Consider the following 24,262-nt stretch of genomic DNA (forward strand, 5'->3'; position numbering starts at 1 on the left):
GGGAAATACTGCAAATGTCTACACTGGCTGACAGAATTAAGCAGCCTCGTTTAAACACTGACATTTTTCTTTAATCCCATTAAAACTTTAATTTTAGTAGTACTAGAACCAAGATACAATGTGCGTGCGTGGGTAGACTCTCTACATGGCATACAAAAATCAAAGAAAACACCAGCTGTCTTCTTAAATGACAGTCAACTTCTAATGTTATTCCTCTTCTTAAAATTCTTCAATTGGCCCTCACAGACTTCAAATAAAATCCAAACTCCTTAGCAGGACCCCAGCTTCATTTCTCAATACATTTCCTCCCTACTCCCAAAGTCTACCAGCCATTTCCCCCAAAGCCATGCTCCTCTGCCTAGAAAATCTTCTCCATTCCTCTTTGCTTGGTAAAATCCTACTCATCCTTCAAATATTTGCTTAGCTTTCTCTCTTCCAGAAAGAAAAGTCCAGCCTCCTGAGCTCTCAGAGAACCCTGTGCTTATTTGTCACTGCATTCACCACAGGACGTTATAATTTCATTTTTCTGGCTTGTCTCTTCCACTAGATCCTGTAGACAAGCATAGAACTCTACTGTATATAGCCTCTTGTGCCCAGGTCAGAGGCCTGACACATAGTAGATACACAAACACGTTTTCATGAATAGTAAATACAGCCAAGGAATCTCACTTTCTTTCAAAAGAAAAGTATCTATTCTCTAAAATGTTTCATAAAATTGGACAATTATCATCTCCGTTTGATCACATTTATAGCCAGAATGATGACTTTGAAAGAGTCTAACATCTGGCTCATATCCTTGATAACATTTCGGAAAGCTGGCAGCTGACTGCGTCATTTCTCACATCAGGAAGGAAGCCACCAATTATAGAGCATCTACGTGCTACTACTTGTATATCAAATTTATGCTACATATATACACATTTCTTCAGTCTTGACAATCCATCGTACCTCGTTTTAGCTGTATTTTGACAAAGAACCCAAGGCTTAGAAATGTGCCCAAGGTCACATGGCTAGCAAGTGATGAAGCCAAACTAATACAATGTGCAAGATCAGGACTACATTTTCTCCTAAACGAACTAAAAATTGATGTTGGCTGAAACTAAGATTTCCCGTGGGGTTGAAAAATGATGAAGGCAGCAAATAACTTGTTCATCTCAGACTACGGGTGTGCAGTTTTAACAATATAAACTGAAAACCAGCCTTGTTCCCGTTCAGAGTTGAGATAACTGCACACACTCCTGCCATCCTGTCAAGTAAGAGCCTCAGCAGACATTCCATTTGAAGCACTCTTTTAACACGACTTCTCAAATTTATTTAACTCCTGTGGAGAACATGGTAGGGTTTTGTATAAGAAGAAAAAAAAGGCCACCACTCTACTCCTTCCTAAGCCTGGTAGGCAGCTCAGAGTTTAGGCAGCCAACTGGGTAGAGTGATCACAGGATTTGCATCTTCCTTTCAAAGGTGGAACTCCGACCACCACCAGGCATTTTCCAATTCAAAATTCAGTTTTACTAGAGCTGCCAGCATAATTAAAAAAAAAAAAGACTAGACTGATGCTTTTTCTTTAATTTTCCATTCTTATTTAGAAAAAGGACTAGAGGCAATGACAAAAATAACCATTTAAAAAAGATCACTCTCCAGAGGCTTTTTTGTAAAGATAAGTCAAGGCTTTCCATCCTTTTACATTTTAAAAAAGAAAGGGCTGTGGAATATGTCAACCTTTACTCAGCTTGCTACACAAAGCTTCTGCCTTCTCAAGTCCTAGACATAATGCCAGGACTCATCTCCCAAACTTCTGGTCTCAATCAAGTCCACACAGTGCCTGGCCAGAGAGCCCTGGGTGACGACTGCTGAAGACATTCACGTGAATCCAAGGTCAGTCGCAATCCTAACCTTAAACAGTGGACGGCTGACTGCATCATGACATACGCAGGCTAAGTTAAACAGCCCTCGTCTGTCAGTCGTGAGTAACTCCAGCAGCCGAGCCTGCGTTCCTTCGCCCGGAACTCACTGTGCAGGATTCACCACCACACCCCCTCAATCCACTGAGCTCACTATCCAGCCATAATGAAAACTGCTTAAAAGTTATCACTGGAATAGATGATTTTCCATAAGTAACAAACGAAAATGTTTTATTTGCTGTTTAGTCCTATTAACAACTCTGTCTCTCCATCTTTTCTTGTGGCAGCCCGTATTTTTAGGCAAATGGGAGGGTTAAAAATACAAATGAACAACCTCTGTATAAAACTGTGTGCTTTATCTGCCTCATTACATTCCTGGAAAATCGCCGTTTCTGAACATTCAGGTTCCTCGAGAAGGAGAAATTTTTCTTAACTATTGTACTCTGCATGTGGAAAGGGATTTCTCTTTTTAGCCTCCATTTCATTGCCTGGGTTTCACTCTCTAGGTATTGAGAGTGGGAGAGGGGAGGACACAAAAATCACAAAGAGCAGTGTAAAGCATGCCCTTTGTCAGCAACATGGCAAGGCCTCTACTGTCATCAAAGCTGACACTAAGTAATTTCTGATGGAGTTGAATGTACCATTACATTTCTATTTGTGCTCTGCCTGAAGCTTTTCCCTACCTACTAATTGCAAATGAAGGTCCAGAGAGCTTTTGTGAAAGGGGGGAGAACACAAGCAATGTGCTGGTCTGTAGCCAGGAGTCAGTGTACTTTATAACGGAGGAAGAGAGGATTAGAGGATTACAGGGAGATTTTTGTTTCAGCCTTTAGTCCAACCAAGATTTAAAAGACTTACAGAAAATGGCTTCATACAGAAATATGGTAGTGGGGAAGGGATTATAGGGGGAGTGGTAAACATGTCCAGTAAAAATCAGGGATAAATGAAGACCCACACAAGTCCAGAGAATGCAAAGGAACAAGGAAGAATACTTCCAGAGCCGTAAGTGCTCAGGGCACAGGGTGGGTAGGGCCCAATGAATTAGCAACTAAATGGCTTCAGTGATAATTCTGAAACCTGTTCCAATTTATTTTTGGAGTGAATTCTTCTCCAGAACAGGTCAAAGATTGTGCTTTAAAAAATGTCCTTAGAACACAACGGCTTCTTAAATATTCTTTTGCCTCTTGCTTCCAGGTGCTTTCCCTTTGGTTAAAAACCAGAAACAGTATAAACCTCACAGGATGGAAGAAGTCTTTTGATAGAGGCAAGGTGAGGCACAAGATGAACTTACACAGTAAGCGAGAGTCTGTCTGTCTTGGTCTTCTCCTTGGACCACTCCATGTCTCTGACTTAACAGAGTCGGCAGTTCACTTCCTCTGGAAGAAGCCAGTAATGGACACTTGTCTGTTGGCTTTGCCCAGAGCAGCAGTCCCTTTCTTTGGGCCCTTTCGTTCTTCTTTGGGTTCTTTTTTCACAGTCATAGTAGAGGGTCTGTGTACAGAGGAGGTCTTCATCTTAAGCTCCTCTTCACTATCTGTGCAGGATTCACTCTCGTAGACTTTTTCAGTCACTGGCAGAATAAGGAAAAAATGGGATAGGAATGGGTCGAGTCATTTAGAATACTACCATTAAGAGAAGGATATGTCTTGTTCACTCTGATTCCCTTAGATCCTCTGATAAAGGCAGGTGTGCTCACCTAGTCCTGAAGCTTTCTCCCATTGGGAGATCACATCTGGCCACAGGTAGGAAGTATGTATCCTGAGCTCACACAATCTCTAGTTGGGGTTCAGAAACAACATTTGACTTTACTGTCTCATGCTATGTCCCATGCCTTTCAATGGGCCCTTATCCTTTGATTGCCCAAATTCTGCATTTGGGTCCTGGTCTATGCTAGCTAACTTCTCAAACTCTGCACTGGAACTGTCTATATCTCAAACACCTACTTCTACCTCCATGCTTTGACTAACTTCTTCAGTTTCATTTCCCTGACCAACAGTGCCTACCTATTTCCATTGTTGGTTTCCCTGGCCCTAATTTCTTCTCTATTTGCCAGTCCCCATCCTGTCCAACTAGGCTCACAGTTACAGACCCCCTTGGCTAGCTCTATCCTGATATCATCCACTCTGCACATCCTAAGTACAAAGAATTGTAGATTACTCAATTGTTCAGTTCTTAGTTCTGAATGACCCAAGACTTAGTAGTGGTCTACATCATGAAGATAACTGCCTCAAGCGAATTCAATCATATGACAACCTTGATAGTTTTAAGTAAGGACAGTGGTAAAATGAGAAACAAAGTTACCAATTCTCTGAACTCCCTATCAGCCAAAGGCATAATTTGCCTTTTCTTATACCAATAATATCCACTGATCCCTTCCCAACGGAAACTTTGAAAAGTGAGCAGTTAGTACAAAGATGCTGAAAAGGGCACAGGCACTAACTTCGGACAATGATGTCACAGAACTGATGAGGGTCTCTTCAGTATGACTGCAGTGCACAAACCAAACACGAGAAACAGTATAATGCCACCTTCCTGTGACTTGAGAGAGCTGCAGCAGCTGTATTAACATCTAAATTCTTTCTCAGCCCTCCTGGTTGCAGCAGGAGGATGAAGAGAAACAGTAAAGGAAAACATCTCCTCTTCACTGAACACAGTAACCTAATATGCATAATAAATGCTCAAGCGATTGAAGTGAAAGGTATTTTTCCCATTAAAGAACAATAACAGTTTTAAGCACTTAACTACTGATTGTTCTTTCTAATAAAATATATTAGTCAAACTGTTCTAGAGGCAGTGGCTTTGGAATCAACATATCTGCATTCTAACATCTATTCTGCCACTTACACTTCTCAAACTTTTGATGTGCATCAGAATCACCTGCAGGGCTTGTTAAAACAGATTGCTGGGTTCTATTTCCAGAGTTTCAGATTCAGTAGGTCGGGGATAGACCTGAGAATTTGCTTTTCTAACATGTTCCCAGGGAATGCTGGTCTGCTGATCTGGGGACCACACTTTGACAATCACTGTTCTTTCCTCCCCTGTAAAATGGAGTAAGGTACGGAAGGTAAGGTACCATGGAAGGTACGGATGCACCTAGTAATCTTAGGCAAGTAACCTTCCATGCTATTTCCCCCCCTCACAATGGGAAAGCCATCTTGGAGGTCAACTGGCTATTGCCAGTGGAGCATCCCTTCTCCATATCTAATCCCATTAAGGTTGCATAATTAATGGTTCCCTCCTTAAGAGTTCCTAGGATTTGTCATTACTTTCACGAGCCTAGAATTCACTTTGCTGATTCCTGTCAACTTACAGGCTAAAAACACTGATAAGCTTTAAATATATATATAAAGTGTTCTCAAAGGCCTTATTACTCAACTGTCTTCCACAGACCAGTGACGTTAGAATCTCCCATGAGTTTACTAGAAATGCAGAATTTCAGGTCCTGCCCGAGGGCCTACTGATCTTCAGCAAGATCCTCAAGTAATGCATATACTCAGCCAAGTTTGAGAAATGTTGCTCTAAGATACTTAGGGAATTCCCATGGCATACCTATTAGTTCAGCAATTATGATCCCTGAATACCACCACCATCTCATAGGCAAATTGAAAAGCATTATGTAACTGGATTATTGGAACAAGCTTATGAGCTGCTATTTACTCAAAATCTCAAATTAGGAAAGTCTGAAGAGTCACATGCAGATATAAAAAAGAAACAACTTACTACTAGTTGGTGGTATAAGACTTGCTCCTTCATACATAAGGTGTATTTTGTATTCAAATGACAGCAGGTCTTTAATATTGAACTCCAACATCAATTAGCTCATTATTTCATTACTTATTACTGAAACCACTGGTTGTCTCATTGCCAATTCTGCGCAATGCATTGCTTGGGGGAGTTAAAAACCAGTCAGGGCAACACCAACAAAATTTCTTAAGCAGCACATTTGGTAAATACCTCGAGAGCTAAAAGAAGGATTTCTGTATTCAAAGCTGTACTACTTCAAACTACAGGACAAAGGAGATTTCAACTTAAAAGATACAGAATTTTTATTTTAACTGAGTAACCTGCAACTGTTCTGACCTGCCATAAAAAGAACCCAGTTTACATGGGTAACACAGAATTATTCTCTACTCAAACAACGTTTTGCTCTTAGAAATCCACCTTGTCTAGAAGTCTACCCCAAACTTATCTCAGGGGCTCAACTCCCCAGTCCCCGCAGCAAACTCACAGAAAGGGAAAGACCAGTTTTTAAAAACCCCATACCAACTCGGATCCAGCAGAGGACAGGGTAAGCCCCCTGTGCTGGTACACTTGGAATAGTCTGAACAGAGAGAGGAAAGCACAACTACTTTGTTGGTAACAGGAGCCAAGATTCATTAGGTTGAGCTTGGACTAAAAACCTTAAAAAAAAAAAAAAAAAAAAAAGATGCTATGAGAGCACAGTTTTCATTGTTGCATCCAAGGCTCTTAATAGTCCTATCTGGAGACTGGAGTGCAAAAAACCCACATCCCATACCTGGCCCAAACTTGAGTGCTGTGTTTTGAACAAAGCAATAGGTTATTAGCCACAAACTCCCAGTGAATGCTCACAATGATATAGCTGACATTTTTCTTTTGGGGTAGAAGGAGGAAAAAACTGGCAGTGATGCTTTTGTCTCTTAAATTTAAAAGAAAAAAAAAAAAGAACTTCAATAGTAAATATATATATCATCAACAGTCAAACCAAAAGGCTTAAAAAATACACTATTAAAAGACTGAAAGCAAACAAAACAAAAAATAAAAAACCAACCCTACTCAAAGTCTGGAATTCATAAGCTCACAAAAAATTTTGGCACTGAAAAGACAAATTTCCACATGTAAGGAATTTTATTCCCCAATCATATGCTATAATTAAAATGGCACAGGTGTTTTCAGAGGACTGGGAGGTGGGGAACAATGAGATGGAGTTCACACCAGCTCGAACAACCACATATCCTAGGAAAAGTGGATTCTTCAGAGTTGATCAATTTTTTTAAGACGAAAGTTTGAACCAGAAAAGGAAAATCAAGAAAGAAAAAATACTTCTTTAGGAGAGCAAGTGCCGCAGGAAGGGAGAAACTACAATTATGGGCTATCCAACTAACAAGGGGTTTACAAACCGAAGCCCACAACTCTTTCTAAACACAAAAGGACAGTATCAGGACTGGAGCATCCTATCGGGCTGTAAGTGCGAAAATCCCACAGAAGTGTGGGTTAACTGCGGAAGGGAAGGGCAAGCTTAAACAATGGCTGGGAAGAATCAACCTATAACTCAAAACCTAAATTCTAATTCCCCTCTAGGTCACCATAGAAAGCACATGCTTTTACCTAACATGACTTACAAACAGGCAACATAAAGGAAATGATTTGGAAGAGTCAAACCCCTCTGGAGAACAAATGGGACAAAATACCAAGAAGATTCTTGACACTCTCTTCAGAGTCTAATCATCTGTGGGGGCTTCTTTTCCACTATTCAAATGTATAAAACAACCATTGTAAAAAAATAAAAGTTTCTCAACGTCTGTAACAACATTTTAAGTTGGTATTATGGTTTCCATCTTGAAAGTGTGTTTTTTTTTTTTTTTTTTAAAGATTTATTTATTTGAGAGAGAGAAACATGGAGAGTGAGAGAGTACAAGCAGGGGGAGGGGCAGAAGGAAAGAATCTCAAGCAAACTCCCCACTAAACAGGGAACCTGACACTGGGCTCGATCTTATGACCCTGAGATCATGACCAGAGCCAAAATCGAGAGTCAGACGCTCAACCGACTGAGCCACCTAGGTGCCCCGAAAGTGCTTTTAAATGTTACCTCACCTGCATCTTAACTACTCCACATATAGGCAAAAATGGGTATTTTACATCCACTCCATAGATCAAGAAACTCCCCACCAGAGGTGATGTGACATCCAAGATCTCAAAGCGCATTTCTATAGCACATGGCCCAAACAAGCACCCACGTTCTGACTTTAGTTGTAGTGTTCTCTGCACTCTGCTACTCAGAGTATGCGCCACGGACAAGCAGCCTGGCCTCACTTCAGGGTGTCATGTGCACACTCAAGGGTAAGGAGCATTGCTCTGTAAGAGATTATGGCCTCTCTATGGTAATCATCTCTCTAGATTTGGAGCCAAAAACTCTTCTTACCTATGCAGCCTTCCTCATCCACAAAAGTTTTCGATTTCAGCACCCGCTTTCGTTTTCTTTTTTCTCCACTTGAGCTCTAAAAGATCACAGGAAGATCAGAGGTTACAACATTCGGTTGACCAATGTATGTACAGAGAAAAATAACAAAAGCTTTTTAATCTACAACAATCACCTTCCAATATTCCATGATGATAAAAAGTGGAATGAGGAACTCTACCCATTTCCTTTTAGGGACCAGTCCTACCACACAGACAAGTTACGTTCTTGTATATGCAAGCTATTTAGGAGATAAAAAGTAGCACGTTCAGCAAAGTACTGTGTTCATTCAGTCAACAAACTTTTGCTGAGTAGCACAGGCACCATGGTTAAAAAGACCAATAGGACAAGGACCTTAGTCGGGGAGACAGACCCCTGCAATCCACTGTAGTTAGGCCTTTAATGGAGGGGCTGTGGCAGACATTATGGGAGCACAAAGGGAATGCCCCTAAACCAGATCAGAAGTTTCCATGGCATCCCCACTTGCTATTTTATTTTTTTAAAGGTTTTATTTATTTGAGAGAGCACAAGAGGGAGGGAGGGAGGGGCAGAAGGAGAGGGAGAAACAGACTCCCTGCTGAGCAGGGAGCCCAACACAGGGCTTGATCCCAGGACCCTGGGATCATGACCTGAGCCGAAGACAGACGCTCAACCAACTGAGCCATCCAGGTGCCCCGATACTTGTTTTTTTTTAGACTTGACACTGCAACATTGCCCCATATAATTTAGTCTCACACACTATTACTAATACCAACGTCCTTTTATCTCCACTGGCCTTTCATCCATTTTCTCCTCAGCTAACGAAGAAATTAGTGCAAAAATTTAAATTACAGTTTAATACAATGACTTAAGAAAACTAAAGTCATAAAGGGAAAAAAAAACTTGTTAGCACCCTTCTCCTCAACTCTTCTTTATCTACACTAATATATGTAGACAAGGTGCAGATGAAGACCATTCAAAACTATTATTTCCCCATCTGTTGCCAGCTTTTCTCACCTTGCCCTTCCAGAAGAGTTTCTGAAGAGTAACAAATGTGCATAATTGTTTGTTCTATTTTCCCCACCCTTTGCTCTGATGCAGGCAACACCTTATTTTGTACAATTCCAACAGGAGCTGGGTAGCACAGCAGCCCTGATGCTGGAGGTCATGCAAACAAAACCGCTCCCAGGCCTCACCCCTGCAACCTTCCTAAGACTCTGCCCCTATAGCTGAACCCTCGCTTCAGGTAAGAGGCAATGCCCAGTCTGTAGTACCTACAGGAGAGCAAAATGAGACAAGAGCCATCTACTGGTATCGGTGAACTGTACAGCAGCAACCGATTCAGCACAGGAGTTTCAGGTTCTTGGGAGATAAAGGACAGATGGAAAGGCAACCATCCCAGTAAAGGTTTACCTTGACAGAAGGAGGCTCCGGTTCATTATTCGGCAGTGGTTCCGGAGGTGGAGAAGGAGGAGGAGGTGGGGATGGTGACTCAGCTTCATAATCCCCAGGAGAATCTGGTATGACTGAAATAATGAAACAAGCTTAGATAAGAGAACCGTGGCCCTATCTGGTACAACACCTCCAATGGCTTTTTAAACTTCCATGTCCAACAAAGGACATTTGCAAGCAGTAATTCATGACAACCAAGGGCTCTGCAGTTACATATCTTTAAAATATACATTTTCTTGGGGCGCCTGGATGGCTCAGTTGGTTGAGCATCCAACTCTTGGCTCAGGCCATGATCTCATGGGTCATGGGATTGAGCCCCATGCTGGGCTCTGTGCTCAAGGGGAGTCTGTTTGAAGATTCTCTCCCTCTGCCCCTTCCCCTGCTCACTCTCTGTCTCCACAGGTAGCTAAATCTTTAAAAAAAAAAAAAATACACATTTTAATTTTATACAAAGAAAACCAGAGAATTAAGAATTATTAAAGCTGGAATATACCTTAGAGATCATTTTTTTTTAAGATATATAAATTTTTTAAAAAAGATTTATTTGAGAGAGACACAGCGAGAGAGGGAACACAAGCAGGGGGAGTGGGAGAGGGAGAAGCAGGCTTCCCACTGATCAGTGGGCCCGATGTGGGGCTCGATCCCAGCACCCTGGGATCATGACCCGAGCTGAAGGCAGACGATTAACGCCTTAGCCACCCAAGCACCTCAACCTTAAAGATCATCTTAACTAAACTTTTTATTTTACAGGAGAGTCAGGATATGAAGTTGTTTTATTTTATTTTTTTATTTTTCCTAAAGATTTTATTTATTTTTTGACAGAGAGAGAGAGGGAACATAAGCAGGGGGAGTGGGAAAGGGAGAAGCAGGCTTCCCGCGGAGCAGGGAGCCCGATGTGGGGCTCGATCCCAGTACCCTGGGGTCATGACCTGAGCCGAAGGCAGACGCTTAACGACTGAGCCACCCAGGCGCCCATAAAGTTGTTTTATAAATATCCACTGATCATCCACCATGTGTCATGTATTCCACTTACAATTGTTTCATTTATCCTCACAACAACCCTAAGAAACAAATATTATTCACACATTACAATTGAGTAAAAAAGAGACTCAAAGAGGTTAATGAACTTGCCAAGGTCAGAGCTTACAACTGAAACAGGAAGTTTTCAACCCCAGTCAGTCTGATGCCACAGCCTTACTATTCCAACTATCCTGTGTTGCCTCACCATTCAGGGCAGACATTTTAAGATTAAGTGGATATAATTCTCAGATTATATCAAATGTTCCATCCCAGAGTCTTTGTGACTGTGACGTAAGGATTATTTGCAATCACCTACAGATGTTTGTTAGACTGAAATTTTCCAGCTGACCTTAAGAGCACAAACTTTGAAGGAAAAACTACCCTGAAACAGTCACAATTATAGCTCTAACAACTAAGACTTGCTCAATATTGTATAGGGCAGCTATTTCTAGTGATTGCCCATTGATGAAGTTTGCTTTGCTACAGTGAGATTAGCAGGAAAGAACACTTTTGGGAAGGCAATATTGCTCTGGAAGTGGTATCACCCGAGAAGAGAGCATCACCAGAGGTATCCCATCATTCCTGAACAGTTCCAGAGATAGTGGTTTGTATAAGGCTCATGAGAGAGGAAGTGAAAATCCTCAGCTGACCTATTGCTTAATCATCACAAAGAAATTGCTGGTAAAAAGACTGGGTAGCTGCTTAGCCTCACCTGCTCCCTGAACCTCCTGGCTGTATTCAGATTTTTAGCACAAGTCTTGGATCTGAAATTCTCCCAACTGATTAGGTCAGTGTTAAAAATTATGACAGTGGAGGGTTCAAGGCCAAATGACCTAAAGAGGTGAAGCAAAACAAAAGCCAGAACGAAACAATAAATTATACAGTTCAGTATGAAATGGGCCCCAAAACTTTATAAGCTCTGGGAAACAAGAGTCAGAAACATATGAGGAAAGTGGTCCAGCTAGTAACACAGCTCTGGGAGGCTAGAACATGACAGGAGCTCAAGTAAGCAAAGAAGTCAAACCACAGAACCAAGCTCCCATTTTTCTGAAGGTATAGCAATTAAGAAAGCTGTACACATGTTTTTCACGGGCAGGAGGAAAGTTTACATAGTGAGAAAGCCAAAGAAAAGGAATTTTGAGTACTCACAGTAATAAATTTAGGAGTTTTAATTCTATTTCCACTTCGGTAACCATGAAAATCCTAGTGGCACCCTCTAAGACCCCTCTCACTGAACTGTATGGAATTGTTTATCTAGATTCCCCCCGACTCTAACCTCCAGAGAGGCAGAAACATCACAATATCCCTGGCACTGAACACAAATAACAATATATATATATATATATTTTAAGATTTTATTTATTCATACGAGACACAGAGATACAGAGAGTGAGAGAGAGAGCATGAGCAGGGGGAGAGGCAGAGGGATGCTGAGCAGGGAGCCTGATGTGGGGCTCAATCCCAGAACCCTGGGACCATGACCTAAGCGGAAGGCAGACGCTTAACTATCTGAGCCACCCAGGCGCCCAACAAATAACAATATTTTTAAATAAAGGAAAACAATCATTTTCTGAACTACATTTGGGATGAGGGGCTTCTAGGTCAAGGAAAAGTCAGCATATACCTCCCTCTCCCTTCCACATCCACCCAAAGAGAATCATTACAATGATGACAAAGGAATGAAATGCTGTAAACCTGCCCCTTCACCCCCATCCCCACCATACCAGGGAAGAGAAAAGAAGAGGGAGCCAAGAACTTGGAATGAGTAAGAATTTTCAACAAATCCCCAAAAGATGGAAGGCAGATGGGAGAAAGTTGACAAGAGAAGCATCAGTCAATTAGATGAGTCAGATAGGAGAGGTTACTATCTATTACAAAACTTCTATTTTATCTGATTTTTCAAATTGTGTATCACTTTGTTTAAAAAAATGTTTTTATGTAAAATATTTTAAGAAAGGAAAGATAGGGAAAACAACTAGAATTTTCTGGGCTTTACAAACAATAATAATTCATTCACATAATAATCCCACAAAATCCCTATTCCTATTATTTGTTTTAAAAAAAATTTGCCCACATTCATATGCTAGAATCCATGTCTGCCTACTTTAGTCTTTACCATCAAGGCAAGCATTCTCCCTTGATGTATTTTTAGTGACATAAGCATAAGGAATGTTTCATACATTGGTGTAGTTTAAATATATTTGCAATGAATTTGCAGCTCTTCAGATAAAAGGTACTCAAATAGTGAAAGGTAACACTTATCCCAGGAAAACAACCTTTGTTGGTGCAGAATAAGAACTGTGGTAAAGGGGCGCCTGGGTGGCTCAGTTGTTAAGCATCTGCCTTCGGCTCAGGTCATGATCCCAGCATCCTCGGATCGAGCCCCGCGTCGGGCTCCCTGCTCGGCGGGGAGCCTGCTTCTCCCTTTCCCATTCCCCCTGCTTGTGTTCCCTCTCTTCCTGTGTCTCTCTCTGTCAAATAAATAAAATCTTTAAAAAAAAAAAAAGAACTGTGGTAAAACTAATTTTAAGGATCCAGTGATGTAACCACTGTTTAATCAGAGTTCTATGGCAGAGACAGGTAATTAGAAATCCTAGAAATCATTCATAGCTTCCTAGGAAATTTTTTAAACTACCTATCTGAACCTTTTAAAAAGAGGAGGGTCATTTGCTTAACATTCTCCATAAGCAACTGGCAAAAACTGAAAATGTTGGCAAAAACTTAAACATATCAGTTAAAACTATTTTTTCCTAGTAATGTAGACATTACTCTTAATGTGATTTCTTCCTGGGTCTGGCCTTTTCTTGCTTTACAGAGTACGTAGAACTGCTTAACGTGCTCATGCCTCTGCCAAGAAGAGAAACAAAGGAAAAGTCCCTTAAGTAGAGAGTTAAACATACGAAGTTGAACAGAACTTCTAAGAAGAGACTTACTACTGTTAAACACTTACTGAACACCTCCATAAAAAAAGTGGGGTGAATAGTAAGAAAACCTGCTATGTTAAGCACTGTCCCGGCACTGCTGATATATCTTATTTGATGTTCATAAAAAACCTACACAGTGTGTGACAACCTCCCCAATTTAGAAATGGAGAAATAAAGAAATGGAGAAGGTAAATAATCTGCCTAAAATCATACAGTAAGTGGAAGAGGTAAGATTTAAATTCAGGTCTGTTTGACTCCAAAGTCCCTGCCATTTCCTCCACTCCTGTTGCTCATCTGCTAATTTCCAGCTGAAGGCAGCATATTGAATAACATATATTGGTAACAAAATGGTAATAGGTTAGAGACAGTGTGAAGGTTTAAATTAAAGCTCATTGGCTTTGAGACAAAAAATTTAGGAATAAAATGGCAAAGGTTTATAAATTTAGTCAGATGCTAAAAATTATTTTTACTAGATAAAAAATCTGACAGCCTCTCATCTATATTATCTATTATTATAGATTGTCCACCTCTATCACATCTCTTCTCACTTCTTTCCAAATAACCCCACTCATATTTCTAATCACCCACAGGTATTATTTTTGTGGGCTAAGGATCAGAACTACAGAGAATATTTCAGAAGTATGTAATGAGTGCTCAATCAACCACAGTAATTCCTTGACTTAGAGTGGACTCCTTCACTAGAGTATCTAGTTTATCTTTTTAAAGTACATTAGGCTGATGGGTTGAAAGACTCTTCCAGAATCTTCCCCAAGTCCTTTTCCAGGTTGGAAATACGGAAGATTAATCCAATTAGCACATATTCCTGTTACTTCCTAATTATTTTCCCGTGTATCTGCACGGAATTCCCTCTATTTCTCCTCAATTCTTAACTGGTCAGAGTGATCCTTGATGGTTCTTGTTTCATCTACATGCTTGGGTATCCTCCTTTCAGTAGTCTTGGTCAAAGCATTTTGATAAATGACATGGAATGAGTATACAGCAACTGCCCCTCTGGGATGCTCACAATGCCCTATCCCTACCCATTACAGAGTCATTAAAAAACCCTAGCTCTGGTGGGCACTATACCTCTCATGGGATATCAGAGGCCATAAACTCCAACATGTAAGCATGGCTGTTAGGATCTAAATCCATGGAAGAGTCAAAGATGTACCCTCTATCATAGATTTAATCTCCTTGTACAATTTCTTGGGTCTGGTTCATTTCTTTTACATTACGATCATCTGTTTATATAATTAGCTTTTTCACTCATTTGTACATGTACAGTTGCTGAGTTGCTTTGGGGGAACCTCTGTTGCCATTTTCAGTTGTTCTTACAGCAGTTTCTGTTAAGAGGAGAGTCCAGCAAGTTTATTTTGTCAGCAGAATAGATTACTTTTTCTTTATTCTTCTTTAATCTCTTTTAGCATCAGTTTGTCTTTGTACCTTCACCTGATGCTGAATTCCTTTGGACTAGATCTCCCTAACCCCTCAAAATGTTTTATACCCAGTATGGCAAAAATTCATGGAGAACTGATTACAGAAACTCAAGCTTTTCACCACTGTTCTCAAAGCAGGGTAGAATTCATCTGGCATATGAGTTCAACAAAGGCATCTTTCTCTTTAACAGCCTCCTCTTTCTAGACACCTTCATTTACACATTTACACTCTTTGGGAAGAGATCTTGGCTCTTAGGATACTTGATATTATTTGAAAAGGCACATTAATTTTCCAGGTAAGAATCTTGCCCTTATTCTGTTTATCTTACAACAGTGCCCACAGCCTAATACTGAAAGGGTCCATGGCATCATTCCCTTTCAACAATGATACTATAGAGTCTTAATCTTAGCACAGTTTTACTTATGTAGTGTGGAACACCACCATACCACCAACACCCTTCATGTCTACAATATTACCCGTTTTAAAAGATTCACATGAAGGTGGGCGCCTGGGTGGCTCAGTTGGTTAAGCAACTGCCTTCGGCTCAGGTCATGATTCTGGAGTCCCAGGATCGAGTCCCGCATCGGGCTCCCTGATCAGCGAGGAGCCTGCTTCTCCCTCTGACCCTCCCCCCTCTCATGTACTCTCTCTCATTCTCGCTCTCTCAAATGAATAAATAAATCTTAAAAAAAAAAAAAAAAATTTAAAAGATTCACATGAAGGTAGCCAAAGGAAGATCTCCACTTCATTTTTTAAAAAGAAAAGCTCTTTGATAATATATATAATAATAATCCTTTTTTTAAAAAAGATTTATTTATTTATTTATTTGAGAGAGAGAGCTCAAGAGGGGGGAGGGTCAGAGGGAGAAGCAGACTCCCCGTTGAGCAGGGAGCCCAAAGCGGGACTCGATCCCGGGACTCCAGGATCATGACCCGAGCCGAAGGCAGTCGCCCAACCAACTGAGCCACCCAGGTGCCCAATAATAATCCTTATTCTCTTACATGTTCGTTATTTTGGCACATTACCAGAAAATGATGATTCTGGTCAAAAGACTAAAGTAGACTTTAATGGTGCTCTATGCCTCTCAACACTAGGATTGCTACTGTCATTGTAACCTATAATAAATTACTTTTTAACTCCTTAAGTATAGTAAGAATTGACCCATGCTACTGACTAAAATGTTTGTGTTCCCCCAAAATTCATATGCTGGAGCTCTAATCCCTAATGTGATGGTATCTGGAGGTGAGGCCTCTGGGAGGTAATTAATGGAATGAGATTACTGCCCTCATCAGAGACACAAGAGAGACGATTTCTCTCTCTACCACATGAGGATACGGCAAGAAGGTATCCTACAAACTAGGAAGAGAGCTCCCACCAGGAACTACACATCAGGCAGTGCCTTGATTTTGGACTTCTCAGTCTTCAGAACTGTGAGGAACAAATCTGTCTTTTTAAGCCACCCAGTGTATGATATTTTTATTATAGCAGGCTCACTGAGACAATCCCACTAGCCAAAAATTAATAGCAATGCCCACCTTCATCTTCACTGCTATCAGACTCAGGAAGTTTGATTCGTCTCCTCTTTTTCTTCATATTTTCAGTTTCTTTTGTCTCATCATCAGATAACTCCACTCGCTTCCCCCTGTTGGCATCCAGGAATAATTTAAGCATGTTACACAAAATAAAAATATAAGTATTTACATGCTACTATGAGTCTTGCTTCATAACCCATGGTCTTAATTCCAGAGGACAGAAGAGTCAAAATAGACCAATAAGGATTCTTTTTAAGGACACTCTGCTAACTGACCACAACTAAGTCACTGAATGGGTTGACCAGAATTAAACATTTTTCTAGCTCTTTATATTGATCATTGGAAGCTACTTACCAGCTCATCAAGAATCATTACAAATTCCTACAAATTCCTTCTTACTTCTCCTATTGGCCTTTCAACCATTCAACAAGCATAAAATAAGCAGCTACTAAGTAGAGGCTCTTGGCTAAACACGGAGGATGAAAGATGAAGAACACTGTTCTCAAGAAGCTCTGGCAGGAGAAATAAATAGATATAAACACCACCAAATATAAGACAATGTGATAGATATTACTGGACAAATAAAATGTTATGGGACAAGACTCTTACTTGAAAACTGAAAGCTAAATGGAAGTTTATCAGATAAAAAGAGAAGACAAAGATATTAAAGAGAAAAAAACAAATATTTTAAAGAGAAAATATGGGCAAAGGCATAGACCTAAGACCTTAACGTGATTCTAATGACATAATAAAAAACCTAGACTTCATCTTGTCATTAGTTAGCTCCTCTGGATACTCTACCACCCTATTCAAATATGTATGAGATATAGTTTTTATCTTCAAGTAACTTATTTCTTATGTAACTTTAAATATCAACTTATTTTTCTACCTCAAGCTAGAAAAAACAAACCTCAAATGAGTAGGAAAAAAATAATAAAGAGCAGAAATCAATGAAATAAAATAGAAAAAAATTAACAAAGCTGAAAGCTGTTATTTTGGGGCAAAAGATTAACAAAATTAATAAACCTTTTTTTTTTTTTTAAAGATTTTATTTATTTATTTGAGACAGAGAGAATGAGAGACAGAGCACGAGAGGGAGGAGGGTCAGAGGGAGAAGCAGACTCCCTGCCGAGCAGGGAGCCCGATGCGGGACTCGATCCCGGGACTCCAGGATCATGACCTGAGCCGAAGGCAGTCGCTTAACCAACTGAGCCACCCAGGCGCCCTTAATAAACCTTTTTATAAGCCTGATTTAAAAAAAGACAAAACTACATATTACCAATATTAGCAATGAAAGAATGAAGGAATCTGTAGTGATAAGTACAGATTCTATAGATACTCAAAGAATAAGACTATATTAGTAACTTTATGCCAATAAACTCAACAACTTAGATGAAATAAATTCCTTTAAAAATATAACCAAAACTGGGGCGCCTGGGTAGCTCAGTCAGTTAAGTGCCTTCGGCTCGGGTCATGATCCCAGGGTCCTCAGCAGGGAGTCTGCTTCTCCCTCTGCCTCTGCCTGCACCCCCCTCTGTCAAATGAGTAAAATCTTAAAAAAAAAAAAAAAAAAAATATATATATATATATATATATATATATATTTAAAAAAAAACAAAACTGACCCAACAAGAACAAGAAAATTTAAATAGCTCTATTTAAAGAAACCAAATTAATAAAATAAACCTTCCCACAAAGAAAACTCTGGGTTTGGATTCACTGGTGAATTTTATCAAATCTTTAGGGAAAAAAAATAATACGTATATTACATAAACTCAGATCACAGAGAAGGAAACTACTCCCGACTAATTTTATGAAGTTAGTGTAACTTTGATACTGAAATCTGATAAAGACATTAACAGAAAAGAAAATAACTGATCTACAGACCTGACAGATGCAGCAGCAAAAAAATCCTTAAAATATTAGCAAATAGAATCCAACAATTTATAAAAAGGATAATGTCTTACGACCAAAGTGAAGTTTATCTCAAGAATGCAAGGTTGGTTTAACATTTAAAAACCAACCAAGGTAAATTCACCACATTAACAGAGACACCAAATGAGCATCTCAATAAATCAGAAAAAGCATCCGTCAAAATTCAGCACCCATTCATAGAAAACCTCTGTAAACTAGGAATAGAAAAAGATTGCCTCTATCTAGTAAAGATCATCTACTAAAAACATACAGTTAACATCATACTTGGTAATGAAATACTGAATGCATTCCTGGCTATAACCATCAACAATGAGTATCTTACCCATGGGCTAGGGGACATTTTAATCTACCCATATCACATATTCTTGGGGATAAGGCCCACTGGACAGAGCCTTGACCCTCTGAAACTTCAGCATTTTGTTGATGTTTTCTACTACAGTAGCCCCAGCCTTGCTACAGAAGTTAGGTATTTCTGGGCCTATCAGTGCTGACAGTGTCTTTAGAATTTCTTTCAACAGACTAATTCCTACCAACTATGAGGTAGTGTCTCAAATTCCTGGATCCATTTTTAACAGCTTGTGTGCTTTTTATTTTCTTTTCTAATTACATTTTACCACTTGAAAAATAAACTCATTGATATAAAAAGAAAACAAAGAACTTTTTCTCTTAAATTTGACTGGAAATAGTAACCCCTCGCTTGGCAATCTGAAATGAAAAACAGACACACAGACACAATCAGGCATACTTATGCCATGCCCACAAATTTAAAATGAAGTAAAGAAAAAAAGACAATCAATTTAGATAGATGGGGCCCAAAAAACTGGCTTTGGGCTCTAAATCATCTAAACTGGTTGATTCCACAGTTCAGTTTCACTAGATAAGCTACTGAGCTTCTTTCTCCATTTTGGTTATACAGCTGTATCCCTAAGGCATTAAGTAGGATTTAGTACTCAACTGAAAACTGCCTACTGTCAATAAGCCCAAACAGACCTTCTCACCCCCAGCAGAGACACTCCTCCCCCACAGGCAACAAAATTTTCCTACCTTTTTTTTTCCTTCTGCTGCATCTTAACAGGCTCTGCTTTTTTGCTGGATTTCTTCAGGCCTGTAGGGGCTGCCAGGTTTGGTTCAGTGACAGACACTGGAGGTTGCTCCACTATTTTTTCTTCTTTCACTGCTTGTTCTGAATCCAAATTGACTTTAAGTTTATCTACAAAAACAGTATAGCAGATGATATATAACTTCATCATGCAATATTAATCTATCATTCCTCTGACAGTCTACTAAGTGCCAAGTAATTTGTTAGGAGCAGGGGCTAAAGGGATAAAAAACAGTCCCTGTCCTAACAGAACTCAGGGTCTAGTCAGAGAACATGTCTCCTTTCCAACTACCACTCTAGCTCTGTTTTCATTTCTGCCTCTTGCTAATCCCTCATTATATCACAGCCCCCAGGCCAAATAATAGTAAAAGCAGGACTTATAAAAAGCAAATACAACTTTATGAGCTAACATCTTTCTCATTTGTTAGATGAGAAAATTAAGAGTCTGGGGGATAAAAGATGTTTCCCAAGAGTACACAGCTTACAAATAGTGACAACAGAAATTTGTACCAAGATCTTACTTTCTATTACATTCTATATTCTTAAACCTGGATACTCTTATCATCTCACTACTTATCTTAATGATATAATTAAAAGACTAGTTTGGAATCAGAAAAGTTTGAGTCATACTGTTTTACTCTGGGTAAGCTACCTAAAAGTCAGTCTTCTCTGTAAAAACTAAAGTAATATTTATGAGACTATTTTAAGGATTAAAAGGGATTAGTGTGTGAGGTTATACACAAGGTAACTTACCCCAAGGTAAGACTGATAGAAAAGGTTAAGAGTCAGGATTTGAACCTAAGTCAGTTTAACTCCTCAAAATTCTTACCTCTTTCCCTACACCAAGCTGAAAAACACAAAAACAACTACTATGCTGCGCAGAGGACTAAGAAATGCAAGCAAGATGGGCCTAGCCATCTGAGAAATTATAGAAGAATAGCCTTCCTGCTATATTTAGTGACAGTTTTTTCAAGAGAAGTCACAAAATACTCTCAGAAAGCTGTAAACAGCCTGAGGCTCTTCAATAAGTAGCTCTGGTTATATGCTGTAAAATAGCTTAAGCCAGCTACAGTGTACAAAAAAACAATTGATATCTTAGCCTTGGCCATTACACACAGCTTAGTTTAATAATTTACAAATAAAGTATATTATGTGAAAGAACAGATGACGGATAAAAATATAACACGCAATCTGTTTATACTTTATTTTTTGAAGACTTCGCTGAGAATTCTGAATGGTGGAATTCACTAGAGAATTGCAGCATTCTCTCCTGCCTTTTCAAAACTGCTGTCTTCAAGTATCAGTACTTCTCAAACTTTTCCACCAATCGGAGAGTAAACATGCATCTCCAGGGGGTCCAGAGTCAGTAACTGACCCTCAAAAAGCGAGTTCTCTGAAGTTGCATATATATCCTTAAAGTTTATGCAAATTTTGCATTCTGTTACAGAATTTATATCATATTGACAGCAACTGTTTTAAAATTACAAAAAAAACATTAACTATTTCCTACCTCCCCGTTGGGGTAAGGAAAGAGACGCTATTGCATCAAGTCTACCAATTTCAGGAAACTGATCTTAATTAAAATACCAGTGACCAAACAGATTTCAGCATCCAGAGTTTTTACTGTCTTGGTTTCACAGTATTTGAGGAATTCCTAACTCATTCACATATGCAGCTACAAGTGACCAATTAGCTGGTAAAAAGGCAGTTCACTGCAACATTTTCAGACTACTGTTAAGGAAAATTTAATCACTATTTTTTCCTTTTTATCTGAATAATCAAGTCATTTGTATCATTTGACTAATTAAAAGCATCTCCTTTTTATACTCAAGAAAATACAAAACACCTTTACAGGATACAGATGACTTCTTAATTTTGTCACCAATGCTGTAATTTTTTTCACATATAAAGCATTAAGGTTCTTGTTAATGAGATAATGTACATACCAGAAAAGTCACCATTTTAAAGATTTTATTTATTCATTTGAGAGACAATGAGATAGAGAGAGAGCATGAGAGGGGGGAAGGTCAGAGGGAGAAGCAGACTCCCTGCCGAGCAGGGAGCCCGATGCGGGACTCGATCCCGGGACTCCAGGATCATGACCCGAGCCGAAGGCAGTCGCTTAACCAACTGAGCCACCCAGGCGCCCCGAAAAGTCACCATTTTAAAGTGTAAAATTCAGTGGTTTTTAAAAACTGTGCAAACATCACCACTATCCAATTTCAGAACATTTTCATCACCCCAAAAAGGAACCCTTTACCCATTAGCAGTCACTCCCCAATCCCAACCCAGCCCATGACACTAATCTACTAATATTCTACATTCTGTCTTGATAGATTTGCCTATTCTGGACATCTTGTATAAACAGAATTACACAATATGTGGCCTTTCCTGTCTAGCTTCTTTCATTTCACATGTTTGAAGGCTCATCCATGTTATAGTATAGGTTCATGCCTTTTTTATGGTTCAATAATATTCTATTGTGGGAGGCCTGGGTGGCTCACTCAGTTGAGCATCTGACTTCGGCTCCTGAGATCAAACCCCACATCGGGCTCCCCACTCGGCAGGGAGTCTGCTTCTCCCTCTCCCTCTGCCCCTCCCCTACTCGTGTTCTCTCTCTCCTCTCTAATAAATATTTTTTAAAATAACAGTAATATTCCATTGTGTGGTTATATCACATTTTGTTTATCCATTCATCAGATGATGGACCTTTGGGTTGTTTCCACTTTTTAGCTATTATGAATAATGCTACGAACATTTGTGTACAAGTTTTTGTGTAGACATACAGTTCTAATTCACTTGAGTAGATATGTAGGAGTGGAAGTGTTGGATAATTATTTAACTTTTTGAAATACTGCCATGCTGTTTTTAGAATAAGCACATCATTTTATATTCCTCACAGCAATGTATAAGGGTAACTGTTACACTTGCTATTGTCCAGCATTAAGTTTTAAATGCTTCAAGTCCCCACAACTCTTTCCTCCAACTCTCATTTTCATTGCAATGATCTTGTCATGTGTCAAATACAATAAAAATATTCATCATTTTATTCTAAACATTCATCCCTGAAAAAACATCTGTTAAATAAATCAACTCTAGAAGCCATTCTTTTTATTAGGTAAATATTTAATTCTTTTATTTTATCCAGTTCTCCACTCTCTCTATTACTGTTACTGTCTGCCTAGCAATTATAATCATTAATTATTTTATTCTTTATTTGTCTGTCTCTCCTAGTAGTATATAAGGACCATGAGGGCAGAGACCTCACTTGCCTACATTTTCTCCTTTGTATCACCATGCATAATAGTTCCAAGTACACAGTAGTTGCTCAATAAATATTTCCTAAATAAACAAGTGTATACTTCTGTATAGCTTGATTTTTTTTTTATGACTAGCAAATAGTCATGGCTTATATATTTTAGAAATAATAAAAATGTTTAAATTCACTGGTTACAAATGCACCAAAAAACAACAAATAAAACAAAACAAATAAAAATGTGGACCTAAAAGTCACCAAGAAACCACACAATCTGATTCGGTTCTGTGGCCCAGTACCAGCCATGCAGGCCAGTGACATTAGCCACCATCTATTTTCACAGAAGTTGGGAGCCGTCCTTGTGCACTCCGCCTGCAACAACACAATGTGCTTCTCAATAACCTGAAAAGTATCAAATTTTCCATCTATTTTCAGAACACAAAAACTTTTTGTGATAGCTTTTTGGCAAATAAACACTATCACTCCAAAGCCTCCTTCAACCACTAATTTGACCATCATGGGAAAGAGAATTCGGACTAATTTTGCTTGCATAGGCATGTAACAAAACGCCTTCCCACAAGATCTCTGTAAAACTGATGCTCCAAGAAAGTGTGCCATAATTATCCCGTGGCTCCGGAATTCTTTCTGGTATTATGCCACATACCCTCAGGGGATGTGTACTTGGTATGAGAAGTGTGAAAATATGTGACTACTGGTTCTTTCCATATGAAAGAATTCTCATTTAAATAAAATTTTTAAATAAAGGCGATTTTGCTTTCTCAAAAAGTATTATTTTTAAGTGGCCACTACCTCCCGGGTCCTTCTAATTCATACTGAGGTCTAGTTCATTATCATGAGTAATCTATAAAAAATAACTCCAGAAAGCCGAAGATTTGTTTATGCAGCCCCCTGGGAGACAGGGGTAATAATTAATAATTGTCATACGAGGCGAACCTGAGCCCAGCACCTAGGATATTAACCTCAACACCATACTGTATAACCAAGCAGCCTCCCTTCTATTTTGTCACCCATTTTCAAGAGCCCTATGAAACAAATAATAAATTCTCTTTCCAAGGCAGGAAGTAAAAACAGGAGTAGTAAACCACCCTACAAGAGATCTAAACTGAACCCAGCTCACCCATAAAATCCACTGTTCCAGTGGGGTTCCATTCAATATTTGGTCAGTAGACTGCAAATTTATGTTAGGATGCAGGAAGGCTGCATGATATACCAGATGGATAAAAACTGAACAAGGTGGCTTTCACCTCAAATATGTTATTATATTAACATTCATGTATTAATCAAAGGAAGGTAAAAACATGCTTACTCATAGCAGCTTTTCCAAAAAAATTGCTCATCACATTCCCTTTCCCTGGTGCCTTGTTGCCTGTGGATACCTAAAGCAGAAAACACACATCATTTTTTTCTAGTGTCTAAGGTTGTTCAAGTAGCAGTCTTAATCTCTTCAATAGCAGGGCACACCGTCATGATGGCACAATCTCTATATAATCATGGAAAATGGGGGCGCCTG

The 24,262-nt window shown here is 39.3% G+C and overlaps 1 protein-coding gene across 5 annotated transcripts in view; it reads right to left on the bottom strand.

Moving 5' to 3' along the window:
• POLD3 (DNA polymerase delta 3, accessory subunit) overlaps positions 1–24,262 on the bottom strand; it is a 113,912-nt gene that overhangs the window by 62,947 nt on the left and 26,703 nt on the right. For 3 of the 5 annotated variants that reach the window (XR_010406979.1, XR_010406980.1, XR_010406978.1), the window contains exons 7-12: positions 24,059–24,128; positions 19,421–19,586; positions 16,445–16,551; positions 9,490–9,602; positions 8,062–8,137; positions 3,193–3,471 (exon numbers count right to left, since the gene is read on the bottom strand). Coding sequence is in view for 2 of the 5 variants with exons in the window: in XM_064576922.1 (XP_064432992.1) it covers positions 3,269–3,471; positions 8,062–8,137; positions 9,490–9,602; positions 16,445–16,551; positions 19,421–19,586; positions 24,059–24,128 (735 nt within the window). In the remaining 3 variants the exon portion in view is untranslated. Of the gene's footprint in view, positions 1–2,653; positions 3,472–8,061; positions 8,138–9,489; positions 9,603–16,444; positions 16,552–19,420; positions 19,587–24,058; positions 24,129–24,262 lie in introns of those variants that run through there. The other 2 variants (XM_064576922.1, XM_045894433.3) reach the window with 1 other exon arrangement.

This window comes from Mirounga angustirostris, unplaced genomic scaffold (assembly GCF_029215605.1).
Source record: "Mirounga angustirostris isolate CCGP_5_RB_7025 unplaced genomic scaffold, mMirAng1.0.hap1 SCAF_13, whole genome shotgun sequence".
In the NCBI taxonomy this organism is placed as follows: domain Eukaryota; kingdom Metazoa; phylum Chordata; class Mammalia; order Carnivora; family Phocidae; genus Mirounga; species Mirounga angustirostris.